This window comes from Nicotiana sylvestris, chromosome 8 (genome assembly GCF_000393655.2).
Source record: "Nicotiana sylvestris chromosome 8, ASM39365v2, whole genome shotgun sequence".
Classification (NCBI taxonomy): Eukaryota; Viridiplantae; Streptophyta; class Magnoliopsida; order Solanales; family Solanaceae; genus Nicotiana; species Nicotiana sylvestris.
Genome location: NC_091064.1, coordinates 193,523,792 through 193,536,977, shown reverse-complemented (window position 1 = coordinate 193,536,977; position 13,186 = coordinate 193,523,792). Strand labels below are relative to the sequence as shown.

Here is a 13,186-nt window from a genome sequence, read left to right as displayed (position 1 = left end):
AGGGCCATTTAGTGGATTTCATGGCTTTCCCCAAAAGAAATATGCGTTAGACTCTTTAGGCACGATTTTAATAAAATTACATTCCTAAACTCGGGTGCATATTGATGCGACCCAAATCCAAATCTCAACGGAGTCAACTGTGTTAACAACCACGGGTGCATTGATTGCAACGTGGTTCGAGACGCATTTTCGCGATGTTGCAATTCCTTTAAAATAACAATAAAAGCGGTTTGTGAATAAAAGGCACATAAGCCCACATGTATTAAATCAGAAAAAATCAAATACAACAGTTGAGCGACCGTGCTAGAACCACGGAACCCGAGAATGCCTAATACTTTCTCTCAGGTTAACAGAATTCCTTATCCGGATTTCTGATTCGCGGACTGTATTACAGAGTCATATTTTTCCTCGGTTCGGGATTCAACCGGTGACTTGGGACACCATTAATCTCCCAAGTGGCGACTCTGAATAATAATAACAAATCCCGTTCTGATTGTCCTTTAATTGGAAAAACTCTTTTACGCCCTTGCGGGTGTAGGTGAAAAAGGAGGTGTGACATCTGTGTATTTTTTTTCCTTCAAATTGAAATGCTAAAGCATCCACGGTTAATGTGCGTTCAGCATATTTCTTAAATTTTGTCTGCAAGATTTTTTTCTTTATTGTAAAAATTTTAACAATGGCCTCAATATAACCTCAACATAATAAAAAAAATATCTGAAATTTACAAGCAAGAAAATGGATGAAAAATATTATACTTCACCTTTGAAAGGATCTAGAAAAAAAAATTTGTATTTTAAAAAAGAAACTCACCAAAAAAATATTGTATAAGGTGTTTCCCTTCCCATTCAAAATGTGAGGGGTGATGTTTCCCAACCCTTAAAGGTTAAGGGGGTAAAATGAATTTTACTCGAACTAAAGTGAAAAAGATGGCCACAGATAATTCGGAGTAAGGCAAGAGATGTTGGGGATTAGGGTTGGGAGCAACAGATTCTGAGTAACACATGATGGAACTTCAACAGAGTATCACTTTTGGTTTACAAAGAATTTGGTAATAATTTCTTAATGAATATTGTAATTCTTTAAGATTAGTTTCAAGCAGTTCAAACAATTTGTCATTTGAGTTCTGCTATATAAAGTTATAGCCATTTTAAACAAAAGGTATGATTAATGTTTATTGTGGATAAACGATGCCTAATATCTATTAGCTTGTGATTGGGTAGACATTTATAAATAGAGGCCAAACCCAAAAAACCCTAACGTATAATGTTCTTTGAAAGCATGGTGACAACGGTTCACTGTCTTATCAGTTGTGTTCTCTGTGCTCTTTGAGGCTGATAACCAATGGATTGTCGAAATTGGTCTAAGGATAAGTTGAACGATACATTTATTTAACCCTAACTCAAGATTGTATTTCTGTATCTGTATATTGTGTCTAATCTCTGCTTAGAATGAATACTTGCATTAGGATTTAAAGAACAAACAGCATGATCTGAAACAAAAAACTGGATGGGGATTGGGGAAGAAGCAAATATGAAGGGAGCGCAACCCAGCTCTGAAGCAATACAATGAATGGTAAGAAAAAAAAATTGAATAATCTTAATAAACAAATCACTCGTACCTAGTCTGTACATTGTTAATAAATACTCTGAGAAAATATATATATATAATGCTCAATTCTGCAGAAATGGGACAAAATGGAATTAGAGCCAGCACGAAGTGTTGATTTCCAAATAGGGAAAATATACCTACAGCTCACAGGCCACTCAAAGGTCACACTCTAATCGGGTATAGAAAAGTCATGTTTTTTTCCAGAATTAATTAAAAAATATATAGGTTGAAAATCATTTGATTGAAAAAACCACAGGGAGGGAAAGGAATTTCTTCCATGCTCAAACCAGCTGCCATTCTTTGGTCATCACTGCATGCGGGTGAACAAAAACTGCAGGGCAAAAAGTTTTTCCATTTATGAGAATGATTCTTGATCATTATTGCAAAATTCCTTTCCAAGTTTTTGAGAGAAAAGGCGACACGCGTCCATGCTAAGATCAATGGCAGCTGAAAGCGCGATAAATAAGGCAGCATCGGCCATGCAAGTTACATGTCGTACCCCAACTTGAACTGTTGGAGCGCTTGGTTTGCCTTCGCCTTCAACACTTGATCCCATTACAAATCCTCGAATAGGCGACAATGAACTCAGTGCAGAGTCTTTTATTGTGTTGTCTATGCAAAATTGCCCACCTTTTTTCATACTCATTGTGCCTTCAGCTATAGGTACACCACTAGTAAGACCAATATCAGTAACAAGCTCAAATTTGTAACCGAGTCCGTCAACTGGTCCTCTTTCTCGCCATGCCTCAAGACGACCCCATGGCTTCCAGCTGCTAACACAGGATCCATTAGGCTGGAGGATAAGCCACGCACCAGGATTTGATCTTGAAACACGGTCAGAACCCGGAGATGGCACAAAGGGAGTGATCACTGAGGCAGCTGCAACAGCTGAGCCTGAAAGATCATAGATAATTATCATCCACCCTTTTCGCTCCCTCCCCGGTCTGTCCCTTTCAGCAGAAAATGTTCTCATCCATCCTCTATTGCCTAAGTTAAAATCAGTTGGAAGAGATCTGTTTTTACAAAAATTAAAATAAGAAAGACAATATCAGCTTCAGGACCACATACAAACAAAATTAGTAACTTGAACAATATTCTACTCCATACTTTGACTGGTAATAGTTGATTTGAAGGAAACGAAAAGTCAAAGAAGAATATTAACCAGGTTATGAAGTTTTGCCCAAACCTTTGCACATGGGGAGGGAATCAATGGTAGTTGCTAATGACAGTTGAGCATAGAATTTAATGAACCTAACTTATTCTCTTAATATTTTTCATTATTAGATGAATCTAAACCTTCATAAGAAGTTAATTTGTTGGATACAACATGCTACAACGTCAGAGGATCAAATTGTAAAGAGGTCAGGATACAGGATCCTTTGAAACAAGCTGTATTTTTTTGTCATTTTTTCTCTGAACATGCCATGGACACAAAATGGACTGATGAATTGTTCGCCTTCAGAGAATCAGATCAACTATAATTGAAAAGGACATAAGCAAGTAGAATAATGAATTAAATGAATTTTGCAGATGACAATCGTCCAAAGCATCTCATGAGAACTATAGGATATAACCACTTAGAAGTCGCAGTGGGTAGATCTAGCAAACAAGAATCCTAAAGACGCTATCGCATTTCTTCATATCAGCTATCGGAACATTGTTGTATGAATTCCCAATTGCAAATTGCACAAGAAAGACTACAAAATTCAAACAATGTAAACCAATCTATAGTCTAATCCCAGGGAAAGATGATGATCACGGAACAACAAAAAACCCAGTATAGTTCCACAACTGGAGTCTGGCGAGGGTTGATAGTACGCAGACCTTACCCTATATTGAATATAGAGAGGTTGTTTTCACTAGACCTCAGCACGAGAAAAAATAAGAAAAGAGCAGTAGCATGATGATCACATAAGCAAAAAAGAAAGTTCCATAGCTTAGCGACAGGGGCGGAGCCAGCCTATCGTGTACTGGTTCGATTGAACCCAATCGCTTTGGTCCAATACATATATTTATCTTTAAAAAATTCATTGAATATGTAGAAATTATTAATTTAGAACTCAGTAACTTAAATAGACTAGAACCTCGAACCCATAAGTTTCAAATAGTGGTTCCGCCTCTAATTAGAGATTGTACTCAAAGCATGTGCAGCCATTCACACAACATGCATGTGACTCTTCAGAGAGTGAGAAATACTTCAGCTTCTGAAGAAGCAACTTTTTACATAGACAACAAGTCGAATCATGTGAGGAGGCTACCTAATCCCTAAAACACCAAATGAAGCTACCAGTACAATTCTCATCACTAGACGTTTTCCCTGTAAGTTCCAACCAATATAATTTTATTCTTTTTTTTCTTCTTTTGTTAGTAATGAGCAAATTTGTGAGGATATAATCCTTTCAACTAATCTTTCCTAAAATAAAAATTAAATGCTTTGTCTTTGCAAATCTATTTCTAAACACTTAATGACAAAATGGATTTTTTTAGTAGTATTAACAAGTGTTAAAGGGTGAGCTGTAGAATCTCAATTATCCAGGATTTCTTACCCCCACCCCACTTGATTAATCGTTTCAAGAAAGCACTTAGTTTGACCACTAAACATGCTTCTCTCATAACAAATTAAGAACTACAGTAAAAAGAAGCGACACAATTATTTTTGTTAACAAATATATAAAATAAACCATAGCAAAAAGTAAATGAAAAAGGTAAATTTCGTAATGTTTTGGGGTAAAAGAAAAAAAAACCACCACTTTGAAAACAACGTCGGCGCAAGTTAGCATTTTCAGTGGGAAGGGAAAGGTAAATGCGCGGGAAAACAATGGGGAGGGACTCACCGTGTCCGGTTGTTGCGATCAGCACTGAACTTGCAGCTGAAAACCGGCTGCCTTATATTCCCCTGGATCTGGAAAACCACCGGACTGCACTCCGGTTCACCTCCGAACTGGAACACGAACCGCGGATCCGGTTCAGCACGAACAGCCATGTGCAACATAGCCACCGCCGGTTCGCCTCCCAATTTCATCCACCCGTTCTGAAACACACTGGACTTTGAATGCGTCCCGTTCAGGTTGACGTTCACCTGAACGGAACCCAGCAGTTTCCCACTGGTAACCCCGCACGTGCGACCCATGCGCCCCGTGAAAACAGACACTTTTAACGTAACAGGCTTACCGGAAAGACGCCGGAGAGTGACGGCGTCTAGGTGGAACCCGGCGGCGGAGGCGGAAGACTCCGGCGGAGAAGAAGGGTCTTGAGAAGTGGAACAGAGTGGGAGAATAGCAGTTTGAGAAGGGAAATTCTTGAGCTTGAGTTTAGCATAGCAAGGAGTTGAACAAGGGTGAACTCCAGAACCAGAACCAGCAGGTTTTGTTGCTGTTGGAAGTTTAAGAGCTAATGACTCAATTATCAAACGAACAAACGGGCAAGGATCCATATCATGCACTGCTGAATTCTTCTTCTTGAATTTTCGTTGTTTAGTTTTGGGTTTTTCTAAAAACTAGATAAGAGTTTGATGAGGAGAAAGAGGATGGTGAGTGCGAAGAAAGCATGTATGTATATTTTGGCAAATGAATGCATGTCGGCTCATACTATTTGAATCTCTCTCTCTCTCTCTTGTAAATGTAATTATCAGTATTTCTCTTTCCTTCTGTTTTGTTGATTCGGCAATTTCCTTTTATTTATCGTCAACTAGTCGTCACGATATCTTGTCGTATCTGCCAGTGTTTTTGGCATATTAATTACTCGCTCCGTCCCGTTTCGCCATTAAGAAAATGCAATAAGTATATAGTTTAATTTTTTTATATAAGAGGGGGAAAATATAGCAACAAGAAAATAGTCTCCATTCTCTATTTCTCTGACCTTATATTCCATATAGTGAAGTACTTTTAGGAAGAAAATTCTATTTCCTTTTTGTTAGCGAACGAAAACGATAGAGAAAGAATATACAACCATTTTTTTTTTTTTATCTCTGGCCCTAAATTTTATACCTATTGTAAATGTCTAAACTAATTAAAGTGTGTTTCTCTAGAAATGTTATTCCTCTATAGGAAGTTTTGATGTGAAATGGATGGACTTTACGTGTCCATCGATTCAAATTTTCCATTCAATTTTTTATTATGGTTCTTCGGACTAAGCTTCGTTAAGAATCAAGGATAAAACTAAGACTTTTTTCTAATGACGAGATAATATTAGACTCAAAATTTAACAAAATTAACATTGCTAATTGCAATTAGTGCATGAACAAATTTCAGTTTTCAAGTTGCATCAATTCAAATAATTTGCTAATAATGGCTTCCATAATTGAATTCATGTACTTTAAAATATAACAAAGCCTTGCCGCTTCCAAAGTTAATGTACTATTTATTAATTAAATAAATAAAACTCTACAGTTAATGGTTTACATACTAATTTATCCCTATTTCTCTATTTACCATCAATAAAAATTTAAATGGTTGTTTTTTAAGACTTCTTTTAACTACATAATTTTCCATTCTTATTGTTTAATGAATGGAAACACCAATTATTTATATTCTTTCAACTACATAATATCCGCAGGATAACAGCAATTGTTTATATTCGAAAAATCCATTAGCGATACAGGTATCCATAATTTTTGTTAAAATCAATTATTCATTCTATTAACTAGTGGCTTATTTTGTACGTATTTCCAATAATTCCCACATTTAAATAATTGGTGTAAACTTTAATTCTAGACTCAACTACTCTAAACATATATAAAATTGCAATTAGCGTTAAGGCCAAAAAAACATACATTAATTTTGAGTTACGATTTGAAAATTGTTTCCTAAACCACGATGATACATTTTCTTATTAGTGACTATTTTTGTTCTAGTTTCCCAACTCGTGTTCCCCACTCATAAAAAGATCAAGAAAAACAATTAAATATTTATGCTTCTTCCATTTCATTTTATCAGTCTTAACTTGGCACAAAATTTTATAATGCAAAAAAACAAAATTGATCATATGATCTTAATTAAATATTTGTATACAATATTTAAAATAGTCTTTGAATTTTATGATTTTAGACATGTCGTGTCATTCCTCTAATGAAGTGTCACTAATAGCAAAATAAAAATATTGGAATTAAAAACCTACTAAACATAATATATGACATTTCTTTTGAAATGGATTAACAAAAGAAAAGTAAAACACATGAATTGAGACAAAGGAATTATCACTGATGTCGTGCTATAATTTCATATATTTTGACATTATTTACCCTACTTGCTTGTTGTTTGGATGCTAATTTGTGCGATTATTGAGCTTAATAACATTTTTTTACGTGTAGGAATGCTTGGGCATGAAGTGGAGAAAAATTGCACGAAATGGTACCTCAAAGCTACAAAATGGGGGCAATAAGAGAAGACGTGCAAGGCAATGAAAAGTCACGATCATAAACAGTACGAGGCTTTATCCAGGGCATTGTCACTAGTACCTTTGATAGTGCCTCGCGGGGAAATGTTGGCACCTCTGATGGTGCCTCGCAGGGTAATGTTAGCGCCTCCGACAATGGCCCGCGCCAACGATGCTTATCCGAACCATTTTTATTTTTTCATTATGTTTGGATGTGTAAAACTCAACCCTACCTTATAAATACTTTCTAAACTTAGTTTTTAGAGGGCTGGACATTATTGGAGAGGCAAAAGACTATGGAACACTCTGGAGCATAAATCACAAGAGTTTTTCTCTTCGTTCTACTTTAATCTGTAGTTTAATGCTTTTGAATATTACTTTGATTATTTATACAATTATGAGTAGCTAAACTCTCTATCTAGGGTTTGATGAAATACTTTGGAGGATGAATTCTTATTACGTTTTAATATAATTTTGCCTTTGAATATCCTTACATGTTCAACTATGTGTTTATTGTTGTTGATTGAATGACCATCAATTGACTGTGTCTATTTATTATGTATTGCTTGAGAAAGAGTACATATTTAGGTTGTTGTCAAACAACGTCACTCCTAAGGTATATGAGAGATCAATACGGCAGGTGGATTAGAGATAACGAAGCTTTGACGTGATCATAGTGGGCGGTGAAGAAGTGCGAGCTGGCGTAATTCGAGAAAATATGACTAGTACATTATTGTAGTTGCTCCAGGGAGAATTACGATAAGTCGAGTGCTCATGATCAATAGAGAATACTTAGGAAAAATTGTTGGAGACGTAGCAGGAAGGATTCCGACAATTGTGGAAATTATAATTCTCGGCTGTTCCAATTTTGTCTCCAACTCTTAGTATCTTTAGTTGTTATTTTACTTCTTTAGTTTGTTAGTTAAGTAGTTATACATAAGAATCTTAATATTTATAACATAGGAATTGTTCAAGCTTGTCTTCTAAGTAATATTGAACAGTTATAGTAAAATCTTAGTTCTCTGTGGGATTCGACTACGGACTTCTAGACCGGATTATATTTTCAATCACCTCTTATCCTTTTTAGTACTAGAGTTGGGCTGATCAAATTTGGCGTTGTTACCGGGGAACTAATGGTGTAGTTGTAGGTGTATATATTGCTAGGTTTCAAGTTTGGACTTTTATTTTGTTTTTTACTATTTGATTTTTTTTAAAGTTTACTTGTTGATTTGAGAAACATGGCATCTTGGAATTATGAGAGTTTCGATGTTGGTAATTCTACCACTGATCTTCCTTGTGCTTATTGTGGAGGAAATCACATGTGGCAAAATTGTCGAAATATTTCGGAGAGTGAGTTATGTGCACCAACTCAATCTTATATATGGAATATATGTGATGTGTGTGGTGGTCAAGATGATCACTTTTATGATTGTGCTTATACTTCTTATCCTCCCCAACCACTTATTATGATGGTTCTACATTTTCTTACGAAGTCAATAGGAACAAAGAACCTGGGGATGCTGACCTAAAAGAGATCAAGGATATGTTGATGTGCCTCTTGGAATGAAATAATAAGAAAGAATTGCTAATACAAAGTCAATGGGATGTTATCCAAAGGCAAGAGGTAACTATTTGCAACTTGGAGGCTCAAGTGAGTCAAATAGTTGTAGCTTTTAATGCTCAACAAGTTAATAGTATGGATAGTAGCCAGGAGCAGTGTGCATTAGAGACAAAAATTGAGGTGCCAATGGAAGGGTTTAGAGAAGAACATCAACACTCTAACCAGCTAGAATTTGATAATGTCAATGTTGAAGAAATGATACTACAGTCAGGCAAGGACATTGAGGATACAAATTTAGTTGATTCTAGTATAATTTGTATCGAGGAGGCTGAAAATCTTGAAGTTCATGTATTTGAGCGTGTCGGACCTCATTCCAAGCACTTCTCTACATTATGTTCGGATAGTGAAATAAGAATTGATCTTTGTCAATATAAAAAAGAGTCAAGGAAAGAGGTAGATAGACCTTATATTTTGATATTTTCAATACAGTCTAGGCAAGGTAACACCCCTCGGTTGAGAGCCAAAATGTGCATGAGAGTTTACTTAATTTTTGGCTCAAAAGAATTTGTACGGCCCAGGAGAAAAATCATAAGCTTAAATCAAAATTTGGGATTCAATTCATAAGCTTGAGGTGGAGGCAAAAAGTGATTCACGTCGTGCCGCGACGTTAAATCATATGCTTGTTGGGTGGCAACTCAACTTTACTTCTTTCTTTTATTTTTAATTATTTATTTTTACTTTACTATTTCTGTAGTGTCGTTTTTATTTTGTAGGAGCATGAAATGCAAAGCCGTTGGAAGGATGCAACAGCAAGTCGGATGGTTAGAACTAAGTGTGGGGTGTCCACACAAAGAAAAATATCCGGGGAGAAGTCTGAGTACCTATATACTGCTAGTGCTTCGGCATTTGGCTTACCAGAGAGTTTCTTCTACCCTCTTATTATTTATGTTGTGCATTGGGGATAATGTATAATTTTAAGTGTGTGGCGAGGAGATTCTCTGGGTGACTTTATATGTTATTTTTGTTGTGTTAGTTTAATTGAGAATTTATTTTTTTAGAAAAAAATTTGGACTTTTTCCGGCGATGGATCTCCTAGACAATTTTCTTAAGGGATTAAAGTCTAAACAAAAATACAAAAAAAATAGAAAATACAAAAATATGTCTTTTGTTTTCCTTAGATAGTAATAATCCCTCATGGTTTTTCTTCATGCCTCGGTTCTTTTTTATGGGATGTAACTTGAACCGGGTAGTAGTTTTACTTTTTTTATTTTTTAGAGTAGTATGTAAGAAATAAAGGAGAAGATCTGATGTGATTCGCACCTTTTGATTTGTTTGATGGTTGCATACTTAGGTTCTGACATGTGTTTCACCTTCCCTTAGCTTTTAATATATGATGATGCCTTGGTAAAAATGAATATCATGTGATATGACTCCTACGTCTCGGTTGCTTGACTTGTGTTCACTTTGTGCTTCATGCTTAATATATCTCTTGGCTGTGTGAATACTTGTTTGATTGAGAGTCCGAATGGGACTGTCCTTAGTGAGTCATGTTCCATGTGTGAACTGAGTTTTTTTTATAGTCCATGTTATTGTATTTGAGTTTAGAACTTGTCCGGAATGTAAATTGAATCAAAATTTTAGGTGTTGCTCGGTTTGAAAAATGATGTTAGGCTTTCTTTTATCTTTTTGAGTTTCGTTGCCTATTACAAATAAAATCATCCCTAGTTACTCTTTTGAGCCTATAAGCCTTTCTTTTAGCACCCGCATTACAAGCATATCCCGGTTTATTCTTAATTGAATCATTTTGATCATTATACCTCTTAAAATACTTGAATTGTAAAGAGAGTGCTAGAAAGAAGTAACGAGGAAACTTGGGTAGCTTTTGAGTGGAACCAATAGAAAGAAGAAATGTGCACTTGTATTTTAATAATACTACACTAGCGGCAAGGCAAAAATACAAAATAATAATAATAATAATAATAATAATAATAATAATAATAAAGAAAGAATAAATAAATAAATAAATAAAGGTTTCTTATTTTTGCTAGTGGATGTGATCTGAAGCAATGCGTAAAGAAGAATGAAAAATATTCTGGGGTGAGCTATCTTGTGATGATTGAAGGAATGTTGTGCTTAAAGTTGAATACATGATGTGTTAAAGTACTTAGGAGGGTTAGCCATTATATCCTAAATATATCCTACCCGTCCCTTAGCCCACATTACAATCATAATAAAGTCCTAGTTGATTTCGGACCGAGCTGGCCTATATTAGTAGAGGTTTACATAATGGGCAAGCCTATGTTACCTTTTGCATGCATGTGACTTCTTTGAGGGAGTGAGTGATTTTTCTTCATATGTATCAGTCCTTAAGTATTCGATCATGTAATTTGGATGTGTGGACTGCTTACTCTTTTGTTTTATTATGAGGGCACATGGTTTCACAAAGGATAGGTAACATTATTAAACTTCTCTGTTAGATTAAGTATACAAGCTTCGGGTGCATTGTGACATTGAGTTAGTTTTCGAGGCTAGGATTGTTATAATCATGTTGTTCCTGTGTTGGACATTTTGAAATTGGGCATAAGTACGGGAATTGTATTTTGACCACATATGCTAGAGCTTAATTGTTGCTATCAACCATGCTCATAGGTATAGTGTGTTGTGAATGTATGGCTTGTTGGGTCCTTGAAGAGGAAGTGTTTAGTTAGTTGACTCGATGGCGAGCAACATTTAAGTGTGGGGTAATGATGTCGTGCTATAATTCCATATATTTTGATGGTATTTACCTTACTTGCTTGTTGTTTGAATGCTAATTTGTGCGATAATTGAGCTTAATAGAGTTTATGTTACATGTAGGAATGCTTGGACATGAAGTGGAGAAAAGTTGCACGAAATTGTACCTCAAAGCTAATAAAAAGTCGTACAAGGCAATAAAAAGTCACGATGTAGACAGTGCAAGGCTTTGTCCAGGGTATTGGCATTGGCACCTCTAATAGTGCCTCGCGCGGAAATATTGTCGCCTCTGATGGTGCCTCGCGGGGTAATTTTGGTGCCTCTGACAATACCCCGCGCCAACGATACTTATCCGAGCCACTTTTATTTCTTCATTATATTTGGACGTGTAGACCTCAACCCTACCATATAAATACTTTCTAAATTTAATTTTCAGAGGGCTGGACATTATTGGAGTGACAAAAGACTACGGAACACTCTAGAGCACGAATCACAAGAGTTTTTCTCTCCGTTCTTCTTTAATCTGTAGGTTAATGCTTTCGAATATTACTATGATTATTTATACAATTATGAGTAGCTAAACTCTCTAATATAGGGTTTAATGGAATCTTTTGAAGGATGAATTCTTATTACGTTATTTTGCCTTGAATATCCCTACTTGTAACTACGTGTTTATTGTTGTTAATTGAATTGTCATCAATTGACTGTGCCTATTTATTATGTATTACTTGAGAAAAAGTGCATAGTTAGGTTATTGTCGAACAACGTCACTCCCAAGGTATATGAGAGATCAATACGGCGGATGGATTAGAGATAACGAAGCTTTGACGTGATCATAGTGGGCGGTAAAAAAGTGCGAGCTAGCGTAATTCGAGAGAATATGACTAGTACATTATTGTAGTTGCCCGAGAGAGAATTACGATAAGCCGAGTGCTCATGATCAATAGAGAATACTTAAGAGACGTAGCGGTAAGGATTCCGACAATTGAAAAAATCATAACTCTAGGCTTTTTCAATTGTGTCTCCAACCCTTAGTATCTTTAGTTGTTAATTTACTTCTTTCATTTGTTAATTAATTAGTTAGACATAAGAATCTTAATATTTATAACTTAGGAATTATTCAAGTTTGTCTTCTTTGTGATATTGAATAGTTATGGTGAAACCTTAGTTCTCTGTGAGATTCGACTCCGAACTTTTAGTCCGAATTATATTGACAGCCATTGCTTATCCTTTTTAAGAATAGAATTGGGTGTGATCAATCACCTATAATAAATAGTAGCATAAAGGATTTTGATCATATGATCTTAAATTAAATGCTTGTATAAAATATTCAAAATAGCTTTTGAATTTTGATGATTTTAGACTTGTAACATCATTTTTAAAAGATAGTGTCACTTGATAAATGAAAAATGTAAAAGTAAAAAATTTATTAAATAATAATATTAAATATGAGGCTTCTTTTGAAACGGATTAACAAAGAAAATAAAACATTGAAACGAAGAACTTATTTCACATAACTAACATAAATTCATTCAAATGATTGCCCATCATGACCTATATTCATCCATTTATACTATATTAAAAGCACGAATGCCCTTAGCGAAATGTCGTTCACCTTTTATGCCCCTTTAAAAATAGAGTCTCCACTAGACAAAATAGTCATTGTATTAATTTTCTAATATGTAGATTAATTATTTAATTAGTTCTCTAATATTTATGAATAGTCATTTAATTATTTTTCTTATATTTAGGGCTTTGAGTTTTCAATATTATCATTTAATATTTTCCTAAAATATAGTACTTTGAAACCAACTAAAATTTTAGTACTTATTAATTTTTTCCTTCATTGAACTAGAATTATTTTCTTTAAATAATACTAGTATTAAAACCCGCACGATGCGCGGATGGTAC

At 35.1% G+C, this 13,186-nt stretch overlaps 1 protein-coding gene across 1 annotated transcript; it reads right to left on the bottom strand.

Moving 5' to 3' along the window:
* Window positions 1–1,573: 1,573 nt before the first annotated feature.
* LOC104218054 (uncharacterized) lies at window positions 1,574–5,172 on the bottom strand. Its single transcript, XM_009768454.2, has 2 exons — window positions 4,443–5,172; window positions 1,574–2,621 (listed from the first exon to the last, which is right to left on the bottom strand). The coding sequence occupies exons 1-2, from the start codon at window positions 5,039–5,041 to the stop codon at window positions 1,964–1,966; spliced, it is 1,257 nt and encodes a 418-aa protein (XP_009766756.1). The 5' UTR covers window positions 5,042–5,172; the 3' UTR covers window positions 1,574–1,963.
* Between the last annotated feature and the right edge of the window lie 8,014 nt (window positions 5,173–13,186).

Bases quoted from the DNA above. Each gene is read 5' to 3' on its own strand.
- LOC104218054 (XM_009768454.2), bottom strand. From the start codon at position 5,041: ATGGATCCTTGCCCGTTTGTTCGTTTGATAATTGAGTCATTAGCTCTT. The intron at 2,622-4,442 runs GTGAGTCCCTCC...TTGTAAAAACAG, and splicing joins GATCGCAACAACCGGACACG to ATCTCTTCCAACTGATTTTA.